This window comes from Gossypium hirsutum, chromosome D08 (assembly GCF_007990345.1).
Source record: "Gossypium hirsutum isolate 1008001.06 chromosome D08, Gossypium_hirsutum_v2.1, whole genome shotgun sequence".
NCBI lineage: Eukaryota > Viridiplantae > Streptophyta > Magnoliopsida > Malvales > Malvaceae > Gossypium > Gossypium hirsutum.
Window position 1 is genome coordinate 67,940,035 of NC_053444.1, and position 14,617 is coordinate 67,954,651.

Consider the following 14,617-nt stretch of genomic DNA (forward strand, 5'->3'; position numbering starts at 1 on the left):
ATAGAAGCAAAGAAATAAATATTAATTGGAGCAATTGTACAAACTTCTATTTGAAGTTAAATACAAAGGCCGTAACACTATTGAAATCAAGCCTTTCAACCTGCATTAACAATGGAAGAGACTGCAGTTCATCAACGTCAAATTTTATATGTTTTATGAACATGATTCTCTCTATCTACAGATAAATAAATTTTTTTTTGGAACTTTATACTACAAAAGTCGATTTAATAATCCCCGTTCTAATACTGCTTATGTTGTTTGGCTTGTTTCAGTTGGAAATATAATTTATTAGTTATAATTATTTTAAATTTTATTAAATCATATATTTTAATTAAAATATATTTAATATTAATTATTTCAAATTTTCTTTTATAGTATCATATATTATGATTTGAGTAAATTCATATAAGAATATTAATTATTAAGAATTTTATTAAATTATATATTTTAATTATTTAATAATAATTATGTTACTTTATATTTTACAGTATCATATATTATGATTTGAGTAAATTCATATAAGAATATTAATTATTAAGAATTTTATTAAATTATATATTTTAATTATAATATATTTAATAATAATTATGTTTAAATATGATTAAATTATTTATTATTGATATTAATAATCTTATTAAAATTTAAATAACAATAACAATAATAATTTACCAAAACAAATTTCTGCTAATTATAAGAATTTTATTAAATTATATATTATTAATTAAAATATATTTAATAATAATTATGTTTAAATATGATTAAAATATGTATTACTGATAATAATAATCTTATTAAAATTTAAATAACAATAACAATAATCATTTACCAAAACAAATTTATGCTAAGGGTATTCTAGTCATTTTAGTTTTTTCCATTATGCTATTACATCTCTATTCCATTCAACCAAACACAAGATTACTATTACGCCTCTATTCCATTACATTCAACCAAACAGTTGATTTGCTATTACACCTCTATTCCAATACACCTCTAATCCATTACACCTCTAATCCAATACACCTCTAATCCAATACAGCGAACCAAACGTGCCCTAAAAGAATTCATTGCACATGCAAATAAGTATTTAAATATATATAGGAACCTAATTAAACTGAGTCAAGTCCGAATACTTCTAAGTTCAAGTTTATCTCAAAATTTGAAACTTGATATTCGACTCCAGTTCAATCAAGTATCTATTTTTAAGTTCGAGCTTGACTTGAGATAAAATCAAGCTACTCAAGCTCAATTAATATAATTTATCAAGCTTGATCTCGGCTTGATAATTAAATTTAGAGTTAATAATATATATTAAGAGTAATATTGTAATTTAATAATATATCGTTTAACTAATGTATTATCAAACTCAAATTCAGCTCGATTAATAGCTTAAATGGCTCGAGCTCAATAATTATCAAATCAAATTTGATAACTTTTTCAAATTAAACTTAAATAATATCTCATCTACACTTACCGATATATTAAATAAAAAAAATAAACAGTAGAGTCCTAGTGTAGTAACAGTACACCCTCGACTCAGATTCATTAAAAAAAAGAAAAAGAAAATAGAATAAATAAGTAAAGAGAGCATCAAATTTCTTTAACAGAGGGGCTAGTAATTTTTGAAGGTTTGATTTCCTTTTGATCTCTTTTATATTTAATTATTTGCCCTAATTTGATTCGTTCCCCCTTAAGTTTGTTTTTTAAATTTATTTAAAACGCTATTCATCACTTGGATTTGATTTCGATTGCTCCGATCTGCAAATGTTTTTTTTTTCATATTTTTTTTTCTTATCATCTTCTTTTATAAAAGGCAATATATGAAGTTCCTGGATTTTGTTACTATTTATTTTTTGTTAGTTTACAGTTGAAATTAACCCCTTTTTTTTTGCAGATTTCTTTTAAATAACCGGAAGCTGGGAGTTAACTTCAAAATTTGAAGGGAGAAAAATGGTACGCCGATGATCTCTCTCTCTTTCTCTCGTTTTAGTTCATGTGCATGTGCTGGTGCATTTTAATGTAAATTTAGTGGCAACTTTTTTTCCCAATTTCTTAGTAATTTAGCCTGGTTGAGCATAAAGGATTTGAGATATAGCTGCAGTTGGTGGAATTGGATGAATTGCGATGGACTTGATAGCTTATAGTTACCGTAAATTATTATTAAAAGGATGAAAGTGCTATGAGAAAATGAAAACAATTTGTAGATCTAAATTAGTTTTAGTTGCAGTATTTGATGATTGATGACTTCAAGGTCTAGTTGAAGGAGAGTGAAATAGGCAAACGGCTCGACCTGTGGGGGACTTCGTAGTGGTGAATGGAACCGAGAACATAACTTTGTGCTTAAATTTTAAAAAGTTAAAAACTTATGTCACTCGAATTCAGATGCGAGTGTCAGATATTGGAATGTGTTCGACACGAGTAGGTTAACTTTTTTCTTATGTTTTTCCGTGTAATTGGAGGATTCTATATCTCATATCCATATTTGTAGATGTTTTGGACATAGGTACTTAAAAGAAAAATGAAGAGTTGGATAAACATAGTTAAAAACTGGTTTTGTTACTCCTCGTTAGGTGGAGACCAAATGTTTCTAGACTACATAGCCTAGCCCCAATGTTTATTCACTTGTTCAGGTGTTACTTACAAAGAAAGATGTAGTTCCAATCTGGCTGGTTTTTTATCTGAAATTCTCTGTCTAGTTGGAGTGTGGGATTTACTAAAATTCAGGATTGTTTGCTTGAATCCTTGTGGTTGATTTTGGCTTGTTCAAATAGCAATTAACATTTATCATCTTGTCAAACAGTGAATATATCCAACAGCAGCTTTCTTGTGGTTGGTAGGGACTACTGAAAAGTGTCGTGAGTTGGACTGTCTTGTGAACATAATGATAGATCATTAGATAAAGGATTTATTTGTGTTGTTGAAAAGCTTTGAAGCAAAATAGATTTGTTTGAAAACTTCCACAACTGCTCTTTTATGCATCAAATAACCAATTCCATCATTTCTAATTAAAAGAATCAGCGCTGAGGAACTCTAAACAGTTCTTCCATGCAAGGACTGGAGCAGTAAGTGTAATACAACCAAATGAGTCATAAAAGCAAAATAGTCAAGTATATTTTTTTTTCTTAGGCCAATGTTTTATGCGTGGAAGACATTGAATATATTGTCAATAGTTATTCCTATTTAGCTTATTTTTCTATTTATTAAGCAACTTGAAGCATTTTTCTGTTATATTCAAGTATAGCCTTTGAACTTTGGATTGATTGCCACAAATTTTATAGGCTATGTACATCCGTGTGAAGCGTAGCAAGACAACATACTTTATCCAGTGTGATCCAACTGAAACTACCCTAGACATTAAGCAAAAGTTGCATACCCTCATTGATCAACCTGTTAATGATCAGCGTTTGATCCTTATGAGTAATGGGGATATATTAGAGGATTCAAAAACTTTGGCAGACCAGAAGGTATGAGTTACATTCTCTTTTCCCTCATCCTATGCTGAAAAATCTTTCTGGCTGCATTTTGATATCTTACCACTGATTTTATTTTCCCATATGACACTCTAATTTCAGGTTGAAAATGATGCTGTTGTGGCACTGACCTTGAGAAAAGGTTGTTTCTTTTTATTAGTTTTCTTCTTTTGCAGCTTTCATTTCCTTGAAATGTTTCTTATTGCACATCATCCATTTACTGTAATTCTTATTTGTTAGCTTAAGTGATTTGGATCAAAAGTAGAAGAATCTTTTCCTGCCACAAGAGAAGCTATAATATATATACTTTCTAACTTGAGTCTTTGAAGATAGGTTGCCTCGCGTTTATGAGGAAATACTATTTTCTGTATTTCATTTGGTAGGTTAGAGATGACTTTGTTTCATTTACTATGTTATAAAACAAGTGAAGAAGCTTTTATTATCACTGGAATACTTGCAAACATTCAATAAATTGCATAGGATAGTGCTCTTATTTGCTATAAGCCATGCACGTTTTGTGTCTTAGATGAATGTGTAAAATGGCCTCTAAATTATTTCACTTTTCTTAAATAAGCCCTTATACACTTATTATACCCAAATAAACCCTTTTCTTTTGAGTGGTACCTAAATAAGCCTTTATTTCAAATGAAATATTGATTTAAGAGTTTATTTAGGTATAAAGTAAAGGTTGTTGGTTTCTTTAAGTACAAGTTAAAGATGAAGGACTCATTTGGATACAAAGTAATGGCTTAGCGCCTATGACTAGGGTTTTTTTTTTCTCTCTTCCCTCTCTAAAACTTCAGCTGCTAGAGAATGAGTCTTTGATTTGTGAATGGTGGCCACCGCTGCCTTTGTCCCTTTTCTCCTCCCTTGGTGGAGGTCTTCTCTGTGCTCTCCATGAGTAGAACTATCTAGAGCCTGGTAGGCTTTCTTTCTTTCTTTCTCCCTCCCTCCCTCACTTTCTTTGTTCTTCTTAAACAGCCCAGGTTCTCCATGTGCCTCCAATGTTGAATACTTTTCATTTCAAGTTTTTCTGTTAATCACAGCCAGCTTTCAACACACCTCCCTTCAAGATATTGAACTCACTTCCCTACTTTGTTTACCTGTCTGCTCCACCGCACAAGATCTTTGAACCTTGTCTGTGAACTGGCATGGCATTGACAACACCTCCTCTGACTCTCTCAAGTTCCTCTTTGGCTCTTTATGGAAAAGCCATTCAGTGGTGATGATGTGAATTTCCCCTTTAACTCTCTCGAGGTCCTCTTTAAACTATTGCCTCTCTTAGTATGTGACAATGGTTAAGTTGGGATGTCTCTTCTCCATTTAAATTGTCAAAATCATGAACGAAGTGGAACTTTTTCTGGAATCTTCCAGAAGTAGTATCTAGCCTTCCTGAAAAGTTGTGTTAACTTTTTAAAAAGTCGGTTGAGTACTGCCTTTTATTCCTTTAGATGCATTGTTTGACATGCCTTCTTCTGCATGCATGAAATGGCTCGGGGCAACTTTCTTGCATTTTGTTCTCTTTCTCTATCTCTTCAACTTCTCCGTCTTAATGTGTTTTTATATCTTTTAGGGCTGCATCTTCATGTCTGTGCCGAAACTAAGATTTAGGTTGTCTGTTACGATATCTTATATACCTAAGCCTATATTCGAAGTGGAAAAATGCCAACCCCGACGATCATTGCTGCTGCAGTTGAATATATGTTTCTCTCTTCATCAGTCTAACTAGCTCTATATTGCAATGCATTTTATATTATCAACTGTCGAGTCTTGGCAAACTTGATCTCTCAGTTTGGAGATGGATTCTATTATTGTAGTCTTGAAATGAGCGTATCACCGATATGGGTAGTTGTTAACTCATGCCTTACTTATTGTTTAGCCAGAAAGTATGAAGTTGCATCTTTCTGGCATCGTACATCATGCAATGAGAAATGAGTAATAAGAAGCATATCGTGTATTGCAACATCCGGTCTTACCATATAGTTCATGCATCTCACCTTAGTTCAATCAGCATTTTTATAAGCTTCGGTTTTTTCCTGCATGCAGATGACAACGAGTTCGAGGATGTCAACATAGTAAAACCAAACGATTTCTACCAATCTCGTGACACAGATAGTGGAAATTGGTAAGACCACAAACGGATTCTAGAAGAGGTTAAAGCTGATGAACACGGAGAAGGAGTCTCAGCGACGCAGATGTATGGTAAGCCTGATATTTTCGACGTTCCCATGATCTTTTGTGCCATGGAACTGTTTTAACAAACGGTAATTTCATGTATTAACTCTTAAAATCAACTGTGAAGATAGGAAGTTTTATGGTAAATAATGTTGAATTGGCATTCTTGTTGGTGAGATCTCATTATATATATCTAATTATAATCTTTATTTTACTTGTTGAGGGATAAATTTTTTTTCTTGAAAGTTGAGTGAATTACATATATAGCCTTCAAATATTTTAGAATTTGCAAAAATGAACTTGAAATTGCCATTTGCCATTTTCACGGGGATATATTTATCCATAAATTTTGTTTTAATGTGCAGTTTGATATATGAACTTTGATTGGATGCAATTATATACATAGAATTTGAATTGTAGTTTGATTTTGATTTGATTATGCACAGTTAAATAAATGAATACATATATTTATTTGCATATTGGATTAATATAATAGTTTGTGCATGCAATATATCAGCATAAAAATGGTGCTAATTTGATAATGTTATTAGTGATTTCTGAAAATTGAATTAAATTAAAATTTCATGTATAAAATCGCACTAATTCATGTGTATAAATTTAATATTTATCCCTATTTTCAAACATCCTTAAAATTTTAGTAATTATTTATCTCGGGTCGATAGATTTGAGTACGTGTTTAACATAAATATATTTATTTGTTTTTATCAAATGTGAATAAATGAATTCTATAATAGCTTTTTGCCTATATCCAAGCTTATTCTGAGTTTGAAAAGCTTAAAATTGGAAGTTAGTTCAAAAATATCTTAATTCAAGATGATCTAAATTCAAAATAAACACGAACCTAACATAATTTGGTTAGAAAACTAGTGTTTTCAAAATCGAATCGGCCAGTCGGATCGATTTAGTCATAAATTAACTGATACATAGATTTGAAACATGGCAAAAAATCAGTTAATCTACGAACCAGTACAGACTAATAGAACCAAGTTATTTTATAAATTTTTGAAAAATATAAAACTTTTAATAATTTATTTGATTTGAATAGGATGAATTGAGAACTGTTGACTCGATCAATTTGATCACCTATTTGATTCCAAAAATTTTCGAAAAAAAAAAGAGCAATTTTTTATACAATGAGCCTAGAACTGTCCATAACCCTCCCTACCCTTAAATGCAAGGATAAACGTGCTTCAACAGGTTTGAATTTATGTCCTCCTACTCTAAAAATAATGCTTATGTCAATCGAATTATAACTCATAAAAAACACACGCACAATCTTTTAATTTATCACTTCTAATATAATTATAGTCATAGCCTCATCCTAAGAATAACAAAAATTCACCCTGAAAAAATGGCATACTATCAAAATGTAGTTTAAATTTTCAAAATGCACTTTTATTTTTTTGATGAATTACAATAATAGGGCAAAACTTGAATAACTAACGCGACTTGAACTCAGGCCACACTTGGGGCGGTGGATATCTTGACTATTAGGCCATCACATAGGGTTCGAATTGCATTTTTTTTATACTATATTTTTTGAAAAAACGTATATAAATTATCCTCTAAAAATAATCAATAATAAGATAAATTATTATATACACCGACTATGGTTAAAATTGGTTATGTTTTGTATAGAAAACTATTAATGAGAATTGTACACATATACCATATTATTACCTAAAAAAATGTAACAAATGGAAGAAAAAGCCAATGAAAGTTACATGTCATAGAAGGAGACAAGTTGTAATCACATGCATAAATAAAAATTGGAAATTTTTGTCAATAATTTGTGGCTCAAATCTTAATGATAAGTAATGACTATAGGTCAAATTTCGGACCAAAAATAATATATATATATTGAATGTTTTAGAACCAATAATTGTGATGAGATACATTGCATAAACAAAAGATGGGTCTTCTACATGCCATGGGACTTTTCATGGGACAATCTATAAAATACAATATAACAGAGTTTGCTTGCTTATCATGAAATGTTCCGGTTGAGAATTAAGTTGTATAATTTTATAAGAGTTAAAATATAATTTTATTATCTTAATAAAAAAATTAAATCAAGATTTTATTATTTTTTAGGGTTAAAGTATAATCTTACTTAAAACTTCATAAATTTTAAAGGGTCGAAAAATAAAATTACTATTTTATGGGGTCGAGCCCTTGTTAGGCCCTCTTACTGTCGCCCATATTTAAAGGTTTGCTTAAAACTTTGAGAAGGTTAGGTAAAAAAATTAAATTCAATTAAAATATGAGTTGATTTCGGGCTCAAACATTTAAGACTCAAATCCGATCCATCTTCAAAGTTTGTAATATATTAGATTATTTAATTTAAGATACATAAAAATTAAATTTATACCGATAATGTAAACATTAAAAAGATATTAAATTATCTATGTAAAAAATTTTAATAAATAAAAAAGTATAAAAATTATTTAATATCAAATTAAAATAATATACATATGTTTCAAAAAAATATTTAAAATAATATGGATGAGTGTTGCGACCGAGCATTATAATTAAAAGAAATTCAATATCATATGATTAATAAACACCCATGAAATAAATAAATAATTATGGAAGTAAAATAAGCTAACTAAAATCAGCATATTAAAAAGAGAGCATAAAGCCTCGTTGTCAAAATAAAAATATTTCCAAACATTTATTTTATTGAACCCTAGATTAAATAAACAAGAGCATGATAATATTGGACATCACATGCAAATTCGATTGTATTGAACATGGTAGGAATAAAATAAGATATAAATTTAAAATAAATATTAAAAAAATGTAGGGTTGACATGCGTCGGATTAGCTGATGTAGCCGGTTTCGTATCAGTTCCGACCGTATTGGTTGATATGCACCATCCTGATAGAAAACTAGAGCAATTGATTCTCTATTCCGCATCATGAAAACTTCGGTCTATACCGATTGCACCGGTTCATTCCACTCAATTTCAATCACACCCGCTGAAACTTTATGCGTCGATTAATGTATGCATAATATTGAACGGAATGTTTTTATGATATATTTTTCTAAGTATGAGAAGATATTTTTTTCCTTATTTATTTCGAATTTACTGAACAATGAAATATTATTTTAGAAGCTTATTGATGATTGTTTTATATAATTGATTAATATTTTATATTTGAAAATTATTTAATCTCGTTTATTTTGTATTTGTAAACGTATATTGAATGTTTATTTTAAAATATTGACCAATACAAAATGATACATCGAAATAAATTGATATACACATCAATTTCGGTAAAAAAAAAACAGTACACCCACCAACATAGTACTGATTATAAGTAAATTCAATTAGACATCATCCAATTATATTTTTTTCTTTTTTTATCACTTAACTATGAAAAATTATAAAATGGTCCTTAATTATTTAATTTTGTCTTTTTTTTTCACTAATTGATTAACGTAAAAACGAAAATATCTAAAAATTTAAATAATTGGGTGATCAAAAAAGACAAAAATAAATAATTACGTAATTATTTTATAATTTTTTCATAATTAAATGATAAAAAGAAAAAATATATAATTGAGAGACCTTAAATTATTAACAAAAGCAAGGGCTAGGATCAAGCAAAATAGCTGTAAGATTCAAATAATGGGTTACTTTTTCATTGAAGTTGCAGCCGAAAGCAGTGGTCAAACATATGTATACACACACATACATATTGTAAAACTAAAAAGAAGCCGTCATCAATGGGGGAAAGGGACTCATTCCATGTGCAATAAATCATAATATATGGTTTGTACCATGATTAAAAGATTGGATTAATTGAACCAAAAGAAAAATTGGATCGAATTTATCGGTTAGATTAAGTGGATAAATTATAATAATATGTTTATTCTGATAAGTGTACAATATTTTAATATGTTATCAATTTAATTGTAAGGTTAAAATTTGTAATTTTTGCAATTGTTTTACGATTTTTGAAAACTAATAATTTTAAAATTCGAGATTATCCTTTCTAATAATATTGTCTCCTATTTTCAAACTTGAATTAATTACTTTTAATATATATATACCTATATATTGTAAATTTTATCTAGTATTGAATATGCTTTGTTTACATTCAAATTCGATTTAAGTATAAAATCCGAATTTATTCTTATTATGTAAACAATTTTAATCAAACTTAATCAAATAATTTTGAATGCCTCGAGTTTTATTTCGAATCTTATAAAATTCAATCCAACTTGAATTTGAGCTTTTACAATCTCAAGTGAATTATATTCAATTAAATCCTAAACCCTATAATTAATATACATTCAGGGACATAATTAGGGGGCTGATATGGTCTCGGCCTCCCTAAAATGAAAATTTTTTCATTTAGGCCTTTTGAAATTTTTTAAAACTTTAAATTAGTAAATGTAAAATTACACTTTGTCCCCCTAAAAATGACAAAAAAATTGATTTAATCATTTAAAAATTATAAAAAATATATGCTATCAAAATGATGAAATTGCATTTTTACTTACAATTTAATTTCAGCCCCTAAAAAATTTTTGATCGTGCCCCTGTTTACATTATGCGTATAAATTATCAATAATAAATCATAATAAATTTCAAATGGATATTGATGTGTGTGTATAAATAAATATTAATGTAAAAGCTTATGTTTATAATAATTTGTGGAAGCACTTAATATTGATTAAAAAGTCAAAAAGCAAAACACAAACAATGAAAGAGGGAAAAAAAAAGTGAAATGGCAAAAATGATGCATTTGGCAAATGGAAGACTAATATATCAAAATATTAATTTTCCTTTTCAATTCAACATATATTTTGGTTCATGAAAATTATTTTTTCGGAATTCATAATTATCTCTCTTAAATTATGGTTAGCATTCTAATATAGTTATTTTAAAACGTTTTATTTGAGTCATCAAATAATCGGTGTCTTATCAGTCAGATTCTTATGTCATTTTACTTGTTAGCTTGGGCATTAAAAGTTGGCTCATATCAAGACTAGGGTATAACGTGAATCAAATTTTAATTACGTTAGCACCTCTTGAATAGATAGCCTAGATATGACAAGTTAAAAGAAGTTCTAATTTTTAATATCGATGCATTCTTTTCTTTTTAACACATCAAATTCAAAGTTTTTTATGTAGTAGGTATAGATGTGTGCAAAATTTGGCCAAATGCGTAAATAAAGGGAGGCATGTGGTGGCATTGCCCCTCCCCAAAATGATAAAATTATCTTGTACCCCTTCAAATTTTAATAAATTACAAGTTAGTATAATAATAAATTTACATTTTGACCTCCAAAAATTTATAATTCATATTTGATCTCTCTAAAATAAGTTTCTAGCTTCGTCCCTGATTTTAGCCAATGTATTTTAAATATACTCCACAACACATTTGAGCTAATATTCAACGCCCGAGCTGGTTGTGAGGCTGACAAAAGGACCCGATCGATATGTTATTTTATAAATTAAATTAAAACATTTTAAAATTTAGAAATTAAGTTCGAATCATAACATTTAAATTACCATAATCTCAAATATGATGTAATTCAACTCACCTAATTAATATGATAAAGGAAAAGGGCACTCTTTTGAAGCAAAATGAATCAATTGGTAAACACTTTCGTGCAATTAGAATAAAGTATGAAGTGAAGGAAGTCCATATATGTAAATGTCCCTTTTCTCTCAAGTCTCAAGCCATTTTGCTTGGCTTTTATTTCACAAAGTCTTGGCCACTTATTATTGTATGCCTTTTGCACCTAACTTCATTTATCATCAAAATTTACATTATTTCAGTTTCATCATCAAGGGTTAATTTATCAACCTTCAATTTCATGTATGTAACTTATAATCTATGCCAATAAAGCCTTCACTCTTAAGTTATTACGAGGTCGATACAATAATTTTGAGGTCTCAAGTTCGAGTCTCATTTTATATAAATCTATAAAAAAAATTTCAGATTTATTATTGTTAGTCAGGTTATGTTTGATAAACTGAAAAATTAAATATTAAAAAAATAAGTACAGAAAATTAAAGTTATAAAATCTATTTAGTATATTATTTAAAATTAAATATAGAATATAATTAAATTATCTAATTAAATGAAAAAAAATAGAAACAATGCCTTGAGAATAGTTCATAATTGACTATTAATTTTTTAAACTATTTTTACTAATTTAATTGATATTATTTGACTGCAATTTAAATGAGTTTTTAACATTTCTAATTGCTAGTTAGTAGAATAGGCTGCGCCACCTTTGACTTGGGACGTGATGCATGGGCCAATAAGGAATTGCCATGTCACAATTTTATTTTCTTTGTTGACCAATTTGTACATTGGTGGGTCCAGGCGGCGTTATTATGTGGTTACGTAAACACCGCAACACAAAATAGTTCCTAGGAATAAGGAATATATAGAAAGAATAATTAAATATGAGTCTAAATTAGGAAATTTTAAAAAAATGGGCATAAAAATTAAAAATTTGAATTAGCCTTTTTTAATTAAATTTTATATCTTTTAAATTAATTTAAAAATAAATGTTCTTTAAAATTATTATTTCTCAAAAAGAATATCTAAAAAAATTAAAATTGATTATAGCAAATTCATAAAGTAAAAATATTTGCTGTTATAAAGCTTCATCGATGGGCGAAGTTGGAATTTTGTTAGAGATGGAATTAAATTATAAAGTTTGTATAAAATAAAAGTGTAATTTTATCTTGTATTAACTTGTAATTTTATAATTTTTTAATTGATTAAATAATTTTCTTTCCATTTTTTGACACAAATTACAATTTTACCACCTTATGACTTTTGATTCCATTATTTATAAGAGACTAAAAGTTAATTTATCCATTTAAATACCAAATAAATAATTACTACTAAAAATAATCACCATCTGAAAACTACTTTTTATATTTAATTTAATCTTCTTTCAGTATATAATTATTTTTAATAAACATTATTTTTTTCGTTAGCGTATTATAATGTTTATTTATACTACCAATGAGGCTTTGAAATAGTCGACATTTGGTTTTTGAATATATAAGCTTAAGATTCACCTTTCGCAACCATGTGTATGGCTCTTCAAGTCCCATACTGTTATCATGAGTGAGTTTTCGTTCGAGTTGGTCTACTTTTTAATTTTTTTTTTGTGTTATAATTGTTTTGTTCTATTTTATAATTATTTTAAAAATTCTATTATAAAGCAAATAAGTATAATGACAAATTTAGCCGTAAACATGTATATATTTCGTCAATTTGGCATTTATTTATTTTTTAACCAAATTTGACCTTCAACCTTTTAAAAATAACACTTAAAGAGTCAAATGATTTTTCTAATGAAAATATTGATTAAAATATTAAAATTTTAAACATGATAGCCCACATGGTAATCCACATATACTTCACGTTAAGTTTTTTAGATTTTTTATAAACTTATTTTTAAAATATTTTTATAATTTTTAAACTATTTGTTGTCGTGGTATATAAGAAAAATAGTGACATGTTAGAATGAATGACACATGAACTATCACATGAGTTACCACGCTAACATCGTTAAAAATTAACGTTTTAATCAACATTTTCAATAAAGAAAAACGATTTGACCTTTTTTGAAAGGTTAATAGCTAAATTTAGCTAAAAAATAACAAAGGTCAAATTGAAAAAGAAATAAACATTAATAACTAAATTTATCATTATACCAAGTAAATATTTGTCTTAACGTGTATGAAGCAATTGTTAAAATTTTTATCAGAGATATATTTGACACATGTTTAAATCCCGCCAACCCAATTCCCACCTGCAACATTATATCAAAATATATTTAAATGCAAAACTTAACTTAGTTATGAGGTGACATTTAAACAAATTTAAAATTTAGATTTCAACGTGTACATTAAATTTCTAGCAAATTCGGAATTTGAATCCCATTTTCTAACATCTATATATAGTAAATACAAATTTGAATCTCAACATTAAATTATTTATTTTTCTAATAAATTTAAAATTCGAATTTCATCATATACAATTTTTTTCTTAAATTGAAATTGCAACTATCTTAGTATAGGTTCTGATCATATTTATTTATTTATTGTACATGATGCTTAGAATTACTTATAATCTCTTCTCAACCCATAAATAGGAGGATAATGTACTTCAACGCACTTAAACCCACGTCTTCCTACGTTGATAACAATACACATGTCAATCAAATTAAGATTTGACGGGCAAAATTAAATAAATTTTAAAATTAAAGATGATGACAATGATTTCAATTGATATTATTAATATTCTTAAAAGCCAAAAAGAACCTACCCAATGAACAAGACTTAACATCCACCTCACAAAGTGAAAACAAAAAAGAAAATTTGAGTTAATTGATGAATCCCCTTTGAGAGAAACCACACATAATGTCACATCCCCTTTAGCTACCTTACCAAACGAATTTACATTTTAAATAATTCAATTTAATCATAATGGATTTTTGATTTATTTGTTAATATTTATATATATATTTTATACTTGTTAATTTGTCTATTTAATTAACAATTAGGACCTTCGATTTTTATTTTTATAGAATTTTTAAAATTTCACAAATATATTTACTGTTCTTTATTTTTATTTTTTGCCTTTTAAAAATTACTCTATCTTTTTTCTTTTTAGTATGACTTGATTTTGATAGTTTTTTACGTGTCACAGGGGTGAAGTCGAGAATTTTTTTCTCTAAGGTGGGGAGAGTGTTAAGAATAATATAGTTGTGTTAGTTTGTAATAGTTGTAACTCCAAAAGCCGTTAGTTTGTTGATAGTCAGCGGTTAGTTGGTTACAGCAGTTTCTGAACATGTGTATAAATACATGCATTTACTGCATGTTCATTATGTGAAAAATATTATTCTTCAGAGTTTCATCAGTGTTTTGCTTATAGTTTAACATGGTATCAATCTTCTAGTATCC

At 27.8% G+C, this 14,617-nt stretch overlaps 1 protein-coding gene across 2 annotated transcripts; it reads left to right on the forward strand.

Annotated features, from left to right (window-relative positions):
• Positions 1 to 1,480: 1,480 nt before the first annotated feature.
• On the forward strand, positions 1,481 to 5,856 carry LOC107928403 (uncharacterized). Of its 2 annotated transcripts, none has more exons than XM_016859627.2 (5): positions 1,481 to 1,625; positions 1,892 to 1,950; positions 3,276 to 3,461; positions 3,570 to 3,609; positions 5,514 to 5,856. In XM_016859627.2, exons 2-5 carry the CDS (start codon positions 1,948 to 1,950, stop codon positions 5,594 to 5,596), a joined length of 312 nt encoding a protein of 103 aa, XP_016715116.1. In that variant the 5' UTR covers positions 1,481 to 1,625; positions 1,892 to 1,947; the 3' UTR covers positions 5,597 to 5,856. The 2 variants fall into 2 exon arrangements, with proteins under 2 accessions (XP_016715116.1, XP_016715117.1); XM_016859628.2 differs by lacking the exon at positions 1,481 to 1,625 and adding an exon at positions 1,635 to 1,810.
• Positions 5,857 to 14,617: the final 8,761 nt, after the last annotated feature.